The sequence below is a fragment of the Littorina saxatilis genome, linkage group LG3 (assembly GCF_037325665.1).
Source record: "Littorina saxatilis isolate snail1 linkage group LG3, US_GU_Lsax_2.0, whole genome shotgun sequence".
In the NCBI taxonomy this organism is placed as follows: domain Eukaryota; kingdom Metazoa; phylum Mollusca; class Gastropoda; order Littorinimorpha; family Littorinidae; genus Littorina; species Littorina saxatilis.
The window spans coordinates 20,892,096-20,906,367 of record NC_090247.1 but is presented as its reverse complement, the minus strand read 5'-3'; the positions used below and the strand labels follow the sequence as shown (position 1 = coordinate 20,906,367).

The 14,272-nt window shown below is 42.0% G+C and overlaps 1 protein-coding gene across 1 annotated transcript in view; it reads left to right on the top strand.

The window, feature by feature from the left end:
• LOC138961125 (uncharacterized) overlaps positions 1 to 1,791 on the top strand; it is a 4,080-nt gene extending 2,289 nt beyond the window's left edge. Inside the window, exon 2 of the mRNA XM_070332726.1 lies at positions 1,788 to 1,791. Coding sequence (XP_070188827.1) covers positions 1,788 to 1,791 — 4 coding nt within the window. The remainder of the gene's footprint in view (positions 1 to 1,787) is intronic.
• The last annotated feature ends 12,481 nt before the right edge of the window (positions 1,792 to 14,272 follow it).

Sequence of the window (14,272 nt, the reverse complement as noted above, 5' to 3'; positions counted from 1 at the left end):
TTCGTGTTTCTATAACCCACCGAACTCTGACATGGATTACAGGATCTTTACGTGCGCACTTGGTCTTGTGCTTGCGTGTACACACGAAGGGGGATAAGGCACTATAGCAGGTCTGCACGTAAGTTGACCTGGGAGATCGGAAAAATCTCCACCTTAACCCACCAGGCGCGGCCGGGATTCGAACACACGACCTTCCGCTTTGGAGGCCGACGTCTTACCACCAAGCCATTGCACCCGCTCTATCGCAGCAAACTAAAGAAAATTCCAAAAAGCTAATATGTTTTCACACTTGTTTACTGAAAAAGTTATACATCTTATCCGGGCAGAATTCATATAAGACAAGAGCTCTCTTTTAATTACAGTGGAAGCCCCTTTTTACATTTAGTCAAGTTTTGACTAAATGTTTTAACATAGAGGGGGAATCGAGACGAGGGTCGTGGTGTGTGTGTGTGTGTGTGTGTGTGTGTGTGTGTGTGTGTGTGTGTGTGTGTGTGTGTGTGTGTGTGTGTGTGTGTGTGTGTGTGTGTCTGTCTGTCTGTCTGTCTGTCTGTCTGTCTGTGCGTGTGTGTGTGTGTGTAGAGCGATTCAGACCTAACTACTGGACCGATCTTTATGAAATTTGACATGAGAATGATATCCCCGGACGTTTTTTTCTTTTTTTTCGATAAATACTTTTAATGACGTCATATCCGGCTTTTTGTAAAAGTTAAGGCGGCACTGTCACACCCTCATTTTTCAATCAAATTGATTGAAATTTTTGTAAAGCAATCTTCGACGAAGGCCGGACTTTGGTATTGCATTTCAGCTTGGTGGCTTAAGAATTAATTCATGACTTTGGTCATTAAAAATCTGAAATTTGTAAAAAAAAAATTTGTATATATAAAACGATCCAAATTTACGTTCATCTTATTTTTACATCATTTCCTGATTCCAAAAACATATAAATGTGTTATATTTGGATTAAAAACAAGCTCTGAAAATTAAAAATATAAAAATTATGATCAAAATTACATTTCCGGAATCGATTTAAAAACAATTTCATCTTATTCCTTGTCGGTTCCTGATTCCAAAAACATATAGATATGATATGTTTGGATTAAAAACACGCTCAGAAAGTTAAAACGAAGAGAGGTACAGAAAAGCGTGCTATGCAGCACAGCGAAACCACTACCGCGCTGAACAGGCTCGTCAGTTTCACTCCGTTATGCACAAGCGGCGGACTACGGTCATTGTGAAAAAATGCAGTGCGTTCAGTTTCATTCTGTGAGTTCCACAGCTTGACTAAATGTAGTAATTTCGCCTTACGCGACTTGTTATTACCTCCAAAAATCTGAGAAAACAAGTTCTGAAAAGGAGGGGGTGTTATAACAGAGGTAATTTTACAGAGGTTATGACCAGAAAGTCTGAGAAAACAAATTCTGAAAAGGAGGGGGTGTTATTACAGAGGTAATTTTACAGAGGTTATGACCAGAAAGTCTGAGAAAACAAATTCTGAAAAGGAGGGGGTGTTATTACAGAGGTAATTTTACAGAGGCTATGACCAGAAAGTCTGAGAAAACAAGTTCTGAAAAGGGAGGGAGTTTTAAATTGGGAGGTTTTAATAGGGGGGGGGGGGGGTCCACTTTAACAATATTCTGCGGCCTTACTGATTTCAACACAAAGAGGTACTTTTTTGATGAATCAATTTCGCACGTGGCACTTATATATCACTCTTCGAAACTATTTCTGCAACAAAAATCCACTCTGCGAAGTAGCAGCTATGCTGTTGAGTTTCGTTGTGTGTCCAGGTGAACAGATGCTCGTATCCTGCACACAACCCTTGCCTGATCCAGAGGATAAGTTTATAAAAACATGTAATGAAAAATAAAAATAAACCGAACCATTCACAAGATATTCGATCTATCGCTCTTTAAAGTGGACAAACAAGTTACCCGAATTAGATGACAAAGGGAAGAAAGAAGCGGCAAAACCTCCAGCAAGTTAGGCCTAAAAAAAAAATAGGTGTGGTTACGGTAACCCGACCTACCCTATTTTGGGGGGCCGACCCTATAACTTTTTATTACATTTGTCAAAAAAATACACACAAAAAACAAGTAAACGAGTCCAGACAACACAATGAAAGCGAAAGCGCCCGAGTCGCACACTTATTTCTCTGTCAAGTAGGTTTAATTTGTACACATTAGAAAAAAAAGTTAAAAAAAAAAAAAAGTGATTGCCTACCTTCCTACCCTATTTTTTTGGCCATGTTACCGTAACCACACCTATTATTTTTTTTGGCCTTATCATGATTAAGGAACATAAACAGACAAAGAATTCAGCGGGTGAGCCTGCATTTCACATCTTTTGTGTGAGGTGATACTCTTTTTCACATTTTTTTTCCCCTTTTACAGTTTCTATGTTGACGCAATTTGTCGTATTTTGCATGTTTTTTGCCTCTTTAAATAAAAGTCCGATGTATTCAGATCTGCGTCACGTCGGCTGCGGGGGAAGACAGATGAACTTTTTAAAAAAGGTTATACAAATTCAAATTGTTGTTCTCGTTTTAAAACAGCGTAAGCATCTAACGTTATTTTTGTCGCGCCTCAATTCTGGACTCTGTGTGTGTCAGTTGCTATAAGCCGTTTCGTTAAAAAAGAAAATAATTTAAACTTCAGAAATAAAATCTGTCATCCCAGCAGTTTTCACACACACAAAAACAATGTTTTGAATTAAAAACAAACAGCGACAACACAGTGGTTTTAATCTGCGATCTTTTTTGAGCGCAGAATGACCTATAAAATAAGCTTTCTAAGGAGTTCCCCAGAATAACAAATACAAATATCGCAAGACAAATAGCGCCAAAGCAAACATGCTTTCTTCGTAAGAAACAGAGGCACAAAGCATTCCATTCATAATGTCGTTCCAGTTTGCAGTGAACTGCGATCAGATTATATTTCTGCGTCACGAAGAAACAAATCTTCCAATGACACAGGTCAGAGATATGTAAAAATATAGCTGCTAATTTTTTTTTTTTTTTTTTTTTTTTTTTACAAAACCGTCCAAACTGAAGGATGTTAACTGTCAAGACTTGCAAGAACGTAAAAACATAGCATCTATGATAGTCTTCAAAAAAGTTGTGTTGCAAGTCTAAAGAACTTAAACTGTTGCGGGTCCGCATTGTGGACTTTTTACCTTCTCAGCAAATCACAAAGGAGGGTGTCCAGTTCAAAATAACATATTTGTTACTTTGTAGCGAGAAAGAAAGACACGGCCCTGGCAAATGTTAGCTGAGTTGGCTCATGAAGGTTAATTGTTTTATAAAAATGTTTCAGCAAAAATAAAAAAAAACCTATGTGATTAATCACACCACACATCCCCTCCCCCTGCCCCTCCTCCTCCTTCTTGCCCGATAATGCATGCGGGGTATGATTGCCTCCTACATTGTGGATAGGTGAAAGCAAACACATCTATCACTCTTTCTGCGGACATCCGCGAAACGATATATAATATGATTTGAGCCATGGTCTGAAGAAGCGAGCAGAACAAAGAACAAGTCGCGTAAGGCGAAAATACAATATTTAGTCAAGTAGCTGTCGAACTCACAGAATGAAACTGAACGCAATGCCATTTTTCAGCAAGACCGTATACCACACCGGTGACACTGTGACGGTTCCCCTACGCTTTGTGTCCGGTGCCCTGACCCTTTGTGTTCGGTTCCCACTCGGTTCCCACACGCCAAAATTCGCGGACAAAACATCCATTTATGGTAGTATTACGCAATGTTGCTCTCTGAGAATGGTCTTGTTAGATCTGTGAGTGTTTACACTACATGCCTAGGTGCTGTTGGATTGAAGGTTTTTGATATTTTAGCCGTTATTAGGTAGAATGCCTTCCACTTTACTGCAAAACTGCATAATTCGTAGCATCGGCAAGAAATATCCTACCAAAAAATGCCTGCTTGGAACTGTCGTTGGTCCAGCAAAAAGTTCAACATGTCTGTAGCAGACAGCCCAAGTTTCAAGATTGTAGGGCCATCCAAACAGCCGTAATAATAAAAACAACAAAAGTAGTCAGTGAAATTGGCTGTGTTCGGTCCCCACACACTTTTGTGACGTAGGCGTGACGGTTCCCATAATTCATTGTGTCGGTCCCCACTTTCTGTGTCGGACCCCACTTTCGACCTAATTTCTCTGTGACGGACCCCACAACCAGCCTATTTTGTGTCGGTCCCCACACCTTCTTGGATTTATGACTTGCCGGTTACTTGTATCATTGTATTCATTGAATCTAATTGTCTCGGAGTTATTTTTCAGCAAAAACCGGCAAGGCAGCACCTTTTGTGATACCAAGTAAGTCAGATGACATCAGTATGTGTGTGTATGTGTGTGTGAGAGAGAGAGAGAGAGAGAGAGAGAGAGAGAGAGAGAGAGAGAGAGAGAGAGAGAGAGAAAGAGAGAGAGAGAGAGAGAGAGAGAGAGAGAGAGAGAGAGAGAGAGAGAGAGAGAGAGAGAGAGACTAACTTTATTAGTTTATGCCACAAATAATATATAACATTATTTATCTCTGGGACGGTTCCCAGTATACCAGCAAATTATGTGTTGATCCACCCACACCTTCTTGAACTGGCCTTCCCAATATCTACTCTTAGTCTTAAGGCCTTGGAGATATGCAATTTGGCACATTTTTAAAATAAAAGATCCACCTGTCGTATGTGAGATTCAGTTTTCAGAGCAAAATGCTGCCCAGGGACTTCTAGTGGTGATTGAAAAAAAAAAAGAGTACTTGCCTGTGTCAAGTATGTGTCTTTATTCACGCTTGTTGTAAGAGGCAACTTTTCCCAGCTCCTTGTGTTCATGACTGCTTTCTCTTAAAATTAATTACTTTATGACAGTCAGAATACAATGGAACAAGGCTACATAAACCCCGACAGCCTACGACAACGGCCCGACTAAGGCTCAACACCGCGCCAATAAATTCAGCATTGGGCCAATGTTGGGCCATGATTGCTCCGTTTTCGTAGGCTATCAGGGTCAAAGATACATATTGGTAAACTAGTAAAATACATGTTCAGCATCATCAGCAATACCACAAAAGGATTAAAACAAGAAATTCCTCCGATAGGAACTACACCCCCGTCAAAGGGAAATAACCTTCTCAGTTGGTGGCAGTGAGAATGGTTATTTCCCTTTGACCAACGGGGGTGTCCGTCTATACCAGGCCTTGTATAATTTTAATCCACCAATAACTCCCTAACCGTGTGTTTGACTGGTCCCAATTTTAGTAAGGACCGTCTCAGGAATGTATAGAACCTGTTCACCAAGTTTGGTGACGATCGGTCCGTTCATTCTTGAGATCTACTTGCGAACACAAACACATCGAGTGAAACCTATACACACCCCTATACCGGGGGTGTAAAAATCCTATTAGCTGTATGTCAGCGGCACAATGCAACCAGAACCAGCGTTTATGTGGAGTGATCGGGTGCTGGTCACTACCGCGAGCGTCACTACCGCGAGTACCACTACCGCGTCTCACACTAAAGTTGTGTTTCCGTACCCGCGATAGCGTTTTTCCAGCGGTGCGACGAAAATCAAGCACATAGAAAATGACCAGGAGTGTTTCCACACGCGCGACGCGTTAGCGGCGCGACAAGCGGCAAGCGACGCGATTTTTTTGAAAGGGTCCTGGAGCGATTTTTTCGCGTTGTCGCGCGGCAACGCGGGAGTTTACAGATTTTACCGCATGTTTAAAACGCAAGTACGGAAACACGTCACGCGTTTGCGCGCGTTTTCTTTTGTCGGTGCCGCTGTCGCGGGTACGGAAACAGAACTTACCGCGAGTACGACACTACCGCGAGTACGACACTACCGCGAGTATAACACTACCGCGTGTCACACTACCGCGAGTATAACATTACCGCGTGTCATTTTATGACTTCCATGGCTGAAGGCAAAGGTTGAAATGTTTCCTTGAAATATAAAACAAAAAGGCCTGGTCTGTTCTCTGAACACTAATTCAATGTTTGTCATGCTAACCAAGAACTCAAAACGATCAGAACACACTATCAGAATACATATAGAATGGGTTGCTTCCAATCAAAGCCGTTAGAACACAAACTCACAAGAAGTAAGTTTGCATGCGTTCTCTCTACGGTTATGGTACTCGCGGTTGTGGTACGCGCGGTAGTGTGACACGCGGCAGTGTTATACTCGCGGTAGTGTCGTACTCGCGGTAGTGTGACACGCGGTAGTGTTACACGCGGTAGTGTCGTACTCGCCGTAGTGTGACACGCGGTAGTGACGCTCGCGGTAGTGTCGCATAACCGGAGTGATCTGGAAAGGTGTCAATCTCTCTCTCTCTCTCTCACTCTCTCTCTCTCTCTCTCTCTCTCTCTCTCTCTCTCTCTCTCTCTCTCTCTCTCTCTCTCTCTCTCTCTCTCACACACACATACACACACATACTGATGTCATCTGACTTACTTGGTATCACAAAAGGTGCTGCCTTGCCGGTTTTTGCTGAAAAATAACTCCGAGACAATTAGATTCAATGAATACAATGATACAAGTAACCGGCAAGTCATAAATCCAAGAAGGTGTGGGGACCGACACAAAATAGGCTGGTTGTGGGGTCCGTCACAGAGAAATTAGGTCGAAAGTGGGGTCCGACACAGAAAGTGGGGACCGACACAATGAATTATGGGAACCGTCACGCCTACGTCACAAAAGTGTGTGGGGACCGAACACAGCCAATTTCACTGACTACTTTTGTTGTTTTTATTATTACGGCTGTTTGGATGGCCCTACAATCTTGAAACTTGGGCTGTCTGCTACAGACATGTTGAACTTTTTGCTGGACCAACGACAGTTCCAAGCAGGCATTTTTTGGTAGGATATTTCTTGCCGATGCTACGAATTATGCAGTTTTGCAGTAAAGTGGAAGGCATTCTACCTAATAACGGCTAAAATATCAAAAACCTTCAATCCAACAGCACCTAGGCATGTAGTGTAAACACTCACAGATCTAACAAGACCATTCTCAGAGAGCAACATTGCGTAATACTACCATAAATGGATGTTTTGTCCGCGAATTTTGGCGTGTGGGAACCGAGTGGGAACCGAACACAAAGGGTCAGGGCACCGGACACAAAGCGTAGGGGAACCGTCACAGTGTCACCGGTGTGTATACGCGTAGCATCGTCAGTCCACCGCTCATGGCAAAGGCAGTGAAATTGACAAGAAGAGCGGGGTAGTAGTTGCGCTAAGAAGGATAGCACGCTTTTCTGTACCTCTCTTTGTTTTAACTTTCTGAGCGTGTTTTTAATCCAAACATATCATATCTATATGTTTTTGGAATCAGGAACCGACAAGGAATAAGATGAAAGTGTTTTTAAATTGATTTGGACAATTTAATTTTGATAATAATTTTTATATATTTAATTTTCAGAGCTTGTTTTTAATCCGAATATAACATATTTATATGTTTTTGGAATCAGCAAATGATGGAGAATAAGATAAACGTAAATTTGGATCGTTTGATAAATTTTTATTTTTTTTTTACAATTTTATGATTTTTAATGACCAAAGTCATTAATTAATTTTTAAGCCACCAAGCTGAAATGCAATACCGAAGTCCGGGCTTCGTCGAAGATTACTTGACCAAAATTTCAACCAATTTGGTTGAAAAATGAGGGCGTGACAGTGCCGCCTCAACTTTCACGAAAAGCCGGATATGACGTCATCAAAGACATTTATCAAAAAAATGAAAAAAACGTTCGGGGATTTCATACCCAGGAACTCTCATGTCAAATTTCATAAAGATCGGTCCAGTAGTTTAGTCTGAATCGCTCTACACACACACACACACACACACACAGACACACAGACACACACACGCACATACACCACGACCCTCGTTTCGATTCCCCCTCGATGTTAAAATATTTAGTCAAAACTTGACTAAATATAAAAAAATAGGTCACAACAAAATATGCATCCCCTCCCAACTGAAAGGGTCGGATTGTTTACATTGGTTGGGATTAGGTGTGGGCGTGCACAGAGACAGGGGGGGGGGGGGGGCCGAGGGGGAGAGAGAAAGTGAAAGAGAGGGGGGAGGAGAGAAAGTGTTGAGAAAGAAAGACAGAAAGAAAGAGAGAGAACGAGAGAGAGAGAGGGAGGGAGAGAGAGAGAGGGTGAGAGAGAGAGAGAGTTTGCTTTCAGAAAGAAAGAGAGAGAACGAGAGAGAGAGAGAAAGAGAGAGAGAGAAAGAGAGAGAGAGAGAGAGAGAGAGGGATGGAGGGAGGGAGAGAGAGAGAGAGAGAGAGAGAGAGAGAGAGAGAGAGAGAGAGAGAGAGAGAGAGAGAGAGGTTGATTGGTTGCAATTAGTGGTTGATTGTTCGAGTCCCTTCCAAAAATTTTGTTACAGGGGACCGATGAAAGACAGAGACCGACCGACAACGACAGACAGACAGACAGACAGACAGACATACAACGACAGACAGACAGACAGACAGACAGACCGACAGACAGACAGACAGACAGACAGACAGACAGACAGACAGACAGACCGACCGACCGACCGACCGACCGACAGACAGGCAGACAGACAGACAACGACAGACATTCTTCTTCTTCTTCTTCTGCGTTCGTGGGCTAAAACTCCCACGTACACTCGTGTGTTTTTTTGCACGAGTGGAATTTTACGTGTATGACCGTTTTTTACCCCGCCATTTACCCCGCCAAAGACAGACAGACAACAGACAGACACAAAGAGAGACAAATAGGCGGAGAGAGAGAGAGACAGAGCCAGAGAAGCAGAGGCAGAGAGACAGTACGTGTTACACAAAGAGAGAGAGGGAGAGGGAGAGGGAAAGGGGCCACACAGAAAAACATAGACAGGGGTATAAGAAGAGAGAGAGAGAGAGAGAGAGAGAGAGAGAGAGAGAGAGAGAGAGAGAGAGATGTATAGAAAGAAAGAAAGAGAGAGAGGTATAGAGAAAGAGAGAGAGAGGTAGAGAGAGAGGTAGAGAGAGAGAGGGAGAGAGAGAGAAAGAGGGAGAGGGAGGGCACAGAGAGAGAGTGAGAGAGAGAGAGAGTGAGAGAGAGAGAGAGAGAGAGTTTGCTTTCAGAAAATCATCAGGACTCCAAATGACACTGGTGTATGTCCGCCATTGTTCCCATTACATTGTACACTACATTGGGGTGTGCACGTTAAAGATCCCACGATTGACAAAAGGGTCTTTTCTGGCAAAATTGTATAGGCATAGATAAAAATGTCCACCAAATACCCGTGTGACTTGGAATAAAGGCCGTGAAAGGTGAATGCTCGCCCTAATAGGCTTGAGGTTTGCTGGCCGATGTGAATGCGTGATATATTGTGTAAAATATTCCATCTCACACGGCAGAAATTAATATGTAAAGCGCTTAGAGAACGTTAAACACTATATAAATCTCCCCATACAATACAATTTCTATGTAAGGCCCGTGTTACACAAAGCCAAATATTGACAAATAGCACGTGATCTACGACGCAGGAAATGAACGTCAAAACTTGACAAGAAAACAGATCCTAGACAAGTATGATACAGGAACCACGTCGGTCTTCAAATAATAACCTGTGTCTCATGCGATGTAAGCTAAATACTGATTCAAACATAATAGAGCGTACAACAACAGGAGTCGGAGTACCATGCTAATTTTAGCGTTGACAAAATTGGTATCCTGAGAATGCGAGTTTTCAGTTTAAAGTGGGGGAGTTTAAAGATACAGTGCAGGAGAGACAGCATTGCTGAAGCAACGATTTGTATTTTTGACGATAGATGATGACGATAGAAACTGTCATAAGTTGTACACAACTGTCCCACAGATGACTAACACATACCTTTAGTTTTACCAGGCACACCAACCTTTATGCGGTCTTGTCAGTTCGCATCTTCCGCCAACATGTAATTTACATTTCCCGTGATCACGTTCTGGGGCTGAAGGCTATGTGCGGTATGCCAAAAAGGACCCACGTACCATCTTTTACAGTTTTCTTAAGTAATCAAACGGAATGTCTTGACGTAAAGTACCCAAACCAAAAAGAATTCTCCCTCTCGCCGAGACTAATAGGCTTCCATGTAGGCTTTTAACGTAATTATTTCAAGTTCAGTAACTTCAAGTTAAAGTAAAGCACATTGCTAATAACTTACAGCTCAGACGATTACACAATAAATTGTCGAGGGAGATATTTCTGTATATATACGTGAGAGAGACAACCCATGAGATAACAATGTCGTTCAATTCACACGTGGTGATGTTATGTAAATGAGGTCGTGTCAAACTAGTCTGGCAGGGGCCTCATTTTCCACTGATCATAACGTCAAAGTCACCGTGACAAACGTCATTTTGGAAACACCTTTTGCGCTTGCTGTTTCCCTTGGAAGAAATTTAAGAACTAACACGTCACGCTCTACTTTCTAGGGTGATGTCTCTTTGATTTGACGTCAAAGATTGAACGAGGCTTTGGAAGAGAACGAGGTTCCATTAGAAGCGTCTTCAATTTGGACGCGTCGACTCCGGGATGCTTGGAGCTGAAGGCACGCAAGTACAGTCTGTAGAATAAACAGAATACGTACTACATGGCTTGCTGTGTCGTATCAGATTTACACTCGTTGCTTTTTCAAATATTGAAAGCTCGCTTTTGCTCGCATTTTAAGATTTAAAAAAGCAACTCGTGTAAATCTGGTACGACTCAGCCAGCCACGTATCATTCTGTGTGTCCTACATCCGAGAAAGAGGTCTGTCTGGACGTAGGCTTCGGTCAACAGAGAAAAACTCCGGAAGGTTTTGTTCCATTCCCGGACAGATTAGCTTGTTCATCAGACTTTCTGTCGTTGTCTTTGGTGTAAAGATGAACTCGTCAGTGTGTGTTTCCGCTTCTACACGTATCCTTTTGCTTATAGGCTAAGTGGAAAGATGAAGGTGGTTTTTTTTCGATCAGAAAATAAAAACATTGTGTACCAAACTGAACATGAAGTTAAGCAGGTTCACGCGGTTTTCCCACCCCCTTACCTAACACTGAGGGAGTCTAGGTAAAGGACACGTCTCCATAACTCTCGTTTTAACACAGCTTTTTCTATTATGTGCTCTGCCTCGACATGCAGTTGGATGTATATTGCACGCGTTACGGTCGCGGTCGCCATAAATTCCCTCCTCGCTCGTGTCTGTTTCCCTGCCCAGATTACCGGGTGAAACGCTGCCAATTTTGTTTGATGCGCCCGTAAAATCAGATTTAGCCAGGCCCAAGATGGCTGCGCTTTAGTGGTGAACTTTTCCCTATCCTGGGCGAGCTTAGGGGATTTATTGCGACAAAGACTCGGGTCATTCCAAGGAAGCCACCAAAAAAAATGTCCAAAAAAGATTATGTGCATGGTAACGCGGAGTAGCTGTGTGTCGCAAGTTCTGCGTGTTATACTTGCGATTTACTTCATCCCCGGGATAGGCTATGACCTTGAACAAATATGGCCGTCAGACTTTCACCTTGAAACAAATATAGCCGTCAAATCAACTATCACCTTGAAACAAAGATAGCCGTCAGACTATCACCTTGAAACAAATGTAGCTGTCAGATTATCACCTTGAAACAAATATGGCCGTCAGACTATCACCTTGAAACAAATATAGCCGTCAACTATCACCTTGAAACAAATATGGCCGTTAGACAATCACCTTGAAAATCTATGGCCGTCAAACTATCACCTTGAAACAAAAACAGCCGTCAGACTATCACCTTCAAACAAATATGGCCATCAGACTATCACCTTGAAACAAATATGGCCGTCAGACTATCCCCTTGAAAAAATATGGCCGTCACACTATCACCTTGAAACAAATATGGCCGTCAGACTATCACCTTGAAACAAATATGGCCGTTAGACTATCACCTTGAAACAAATATGGCCGTTAGACTATCACCTTGAAATAAATATGGCCGTCAGACTATCCCCTTGAAAAAATATGGCCGTCACACTATCACCTTGAAACAAATATGGCCGTCAGACTATCACCTTGAAACAAATATGGCCGTTAGACTATCACCTTGAAACAAATATGGCCGTTAGACTATCACTTTGAAATAAATATGGCCGTCAGACTATCACCGTGAAACAAATATGGCCGTCAGACTATCACCTTGAAACAAATATGGCCGTTAGACTATCACCTTGAAACAAATATGGCCGTTAGACTATCACTTTGAAATAAATATGGCCGTCAGACTATCACCGTGAAACAAATATGGCCGTCAGACTATCACCTTGAAACAAATATGGCCGTCAGACTATCACCTTGAAACAAATATGGCCGTCAGATTATCACCTTGAAACAAATATGGCCGTCAGACTATCAGCTTGAAACAAATATGGCCGTCAGACTATCACCTTGAAACAAATATGGCCGTTAGACTATCACCTTGAAACAAATATGGCCGTCAGACTATCACCGTGAAACAAATATGGCCGTCAGATTATCACCTTGAAACAAATATGGCCGTCAGACTATCAGCTTGAAACAAATATGGCCGTCAGACTATTGCCTTGAGGTTGGCTTGTGATTGGCCCCTCCAATGTTTGTCCCCGTAAAAGCAAGGGTGTTCACTCTTTCACAACCCAACCAAATCCGACACAGGTATTTTCGGAATTCGTCTTTCTGGGGAAACTTTTAACGGTAGGCATTCTCAGTCGAAGATATTAATTAAGTGCGTTCTCTGTTTCTCGCAAGTGTGTTTGTGTGTTGTCAGTTAGATCTTGTTTATTCCATGTGACAAATTTTGGTTTCTTTCAATTTCAAGAAAACTTGATTATTTGGTCAAATAACACACGCACACAAACAAACTAAATATTGACAATAAATTAGGACTATGTGAAATCCGTCTTCTGGATGCCGAGATCATGAAAGCATCGTTCCAACATCTTCTGTTTCAAAAACAGAAAGGACTCAGATATCCTTCTTTCTAAAAAAAAAAAAAGTTTTTGAAAGGACTCTTTTCCTGTCTGTCAGTCTGTGTGCGTGCGTGCGTGCCTGCCTGCCTGCGTGTGTGTTTGTGTGTTTTACTTAGTTTATTGCTTTGTTCCCATTTTTTCTGCTTTTGTATTTTTCCGCTTTCTTTTCTTTTCCTTTCTTTTCATTTCTTTTCGAATGTGTTAAGAGTCCTCCAAACCTTTTGAACTTGCACTCAGCGTATAATTTATATAAAAACCGACCTTCTGAAAAGCACAAGACCAGAGCCGAAAGTTTACTTTTCGGGCTTACCAAACACATTCAGGAGACGAGTGGGCGGACATAAATGGATGGAACCAGGGCAAAATGAAAGTCGTTTCTCACAGAAATGAAAACATAAACACTCGGAACCACTCTCTGGCGTTGAGGTCGATCTGCCGGGTGATCCGTCCATTGTATGGTGTTCAGGGCGACATCCCAGCAAGCAGATTGAGCAATTTGTTACGTCCAGTCAGGCCTTGTTACGAACTAAACCAGATTGCGAGGAGCTTGGCAAACCTTCTTGCACTCTGCAAACTAGCTGTGTATAGATGCTAGGTAAGGATACAGTACTTGTAAGGTGATTGTCCCCCGAAAGCGGCGCATGGCTGCCTAAATGGCGGGGTAAAACGGTCAAACACGTAAAAACTCACTCGTGCAAAAACCACGAGTGTACGTTGCAGTTTCAGCCCATAATGCCGAATATCCTTGCGAATAATTATGAACATGTTGTATTCGGCACACAAAAAAGAGAGGAATGGACAGAAAAAAATATTGAAAATTCGAAGCCTTACGAATCCTTGCGAATGTCTTACGAATGTTGCGAATGTAGCGGCCCTTGTACGTTACACAAAACAGCCTCATTGTGCACTCCATGCAACAAACACCAAAATTGGCAGAGACAGGCAGTTTTATGTATTTATCAAACTCTGATACAGGGCCATCGTGAAAAATTAGTTTAAAGGTGTTTTTTAATACAATTTCAAAATGGCCGCCACATGTAATTTAGCAAAATTATTAATTTATGTTCAGTTGATGCTACAAGCACCAACTTTGGCAGGGAGGTACAGTTTTATGTACTTGTCAAGGTCTGATACAGGGCCACCAAAATAAGTTTGTTTAAAAGATTATTTTAATGCAATGTTCAAAATGGCTGCCACAAAAAAAAGTCTAAAATTGTAGATTTGCGTTCATGTAGTGCAACAACCCTCAAAATTGGCAGAGATGCACAGTTTTCTGAACTTATTAAGTTCTGATACAGAGCCACTTAAAATATGAAT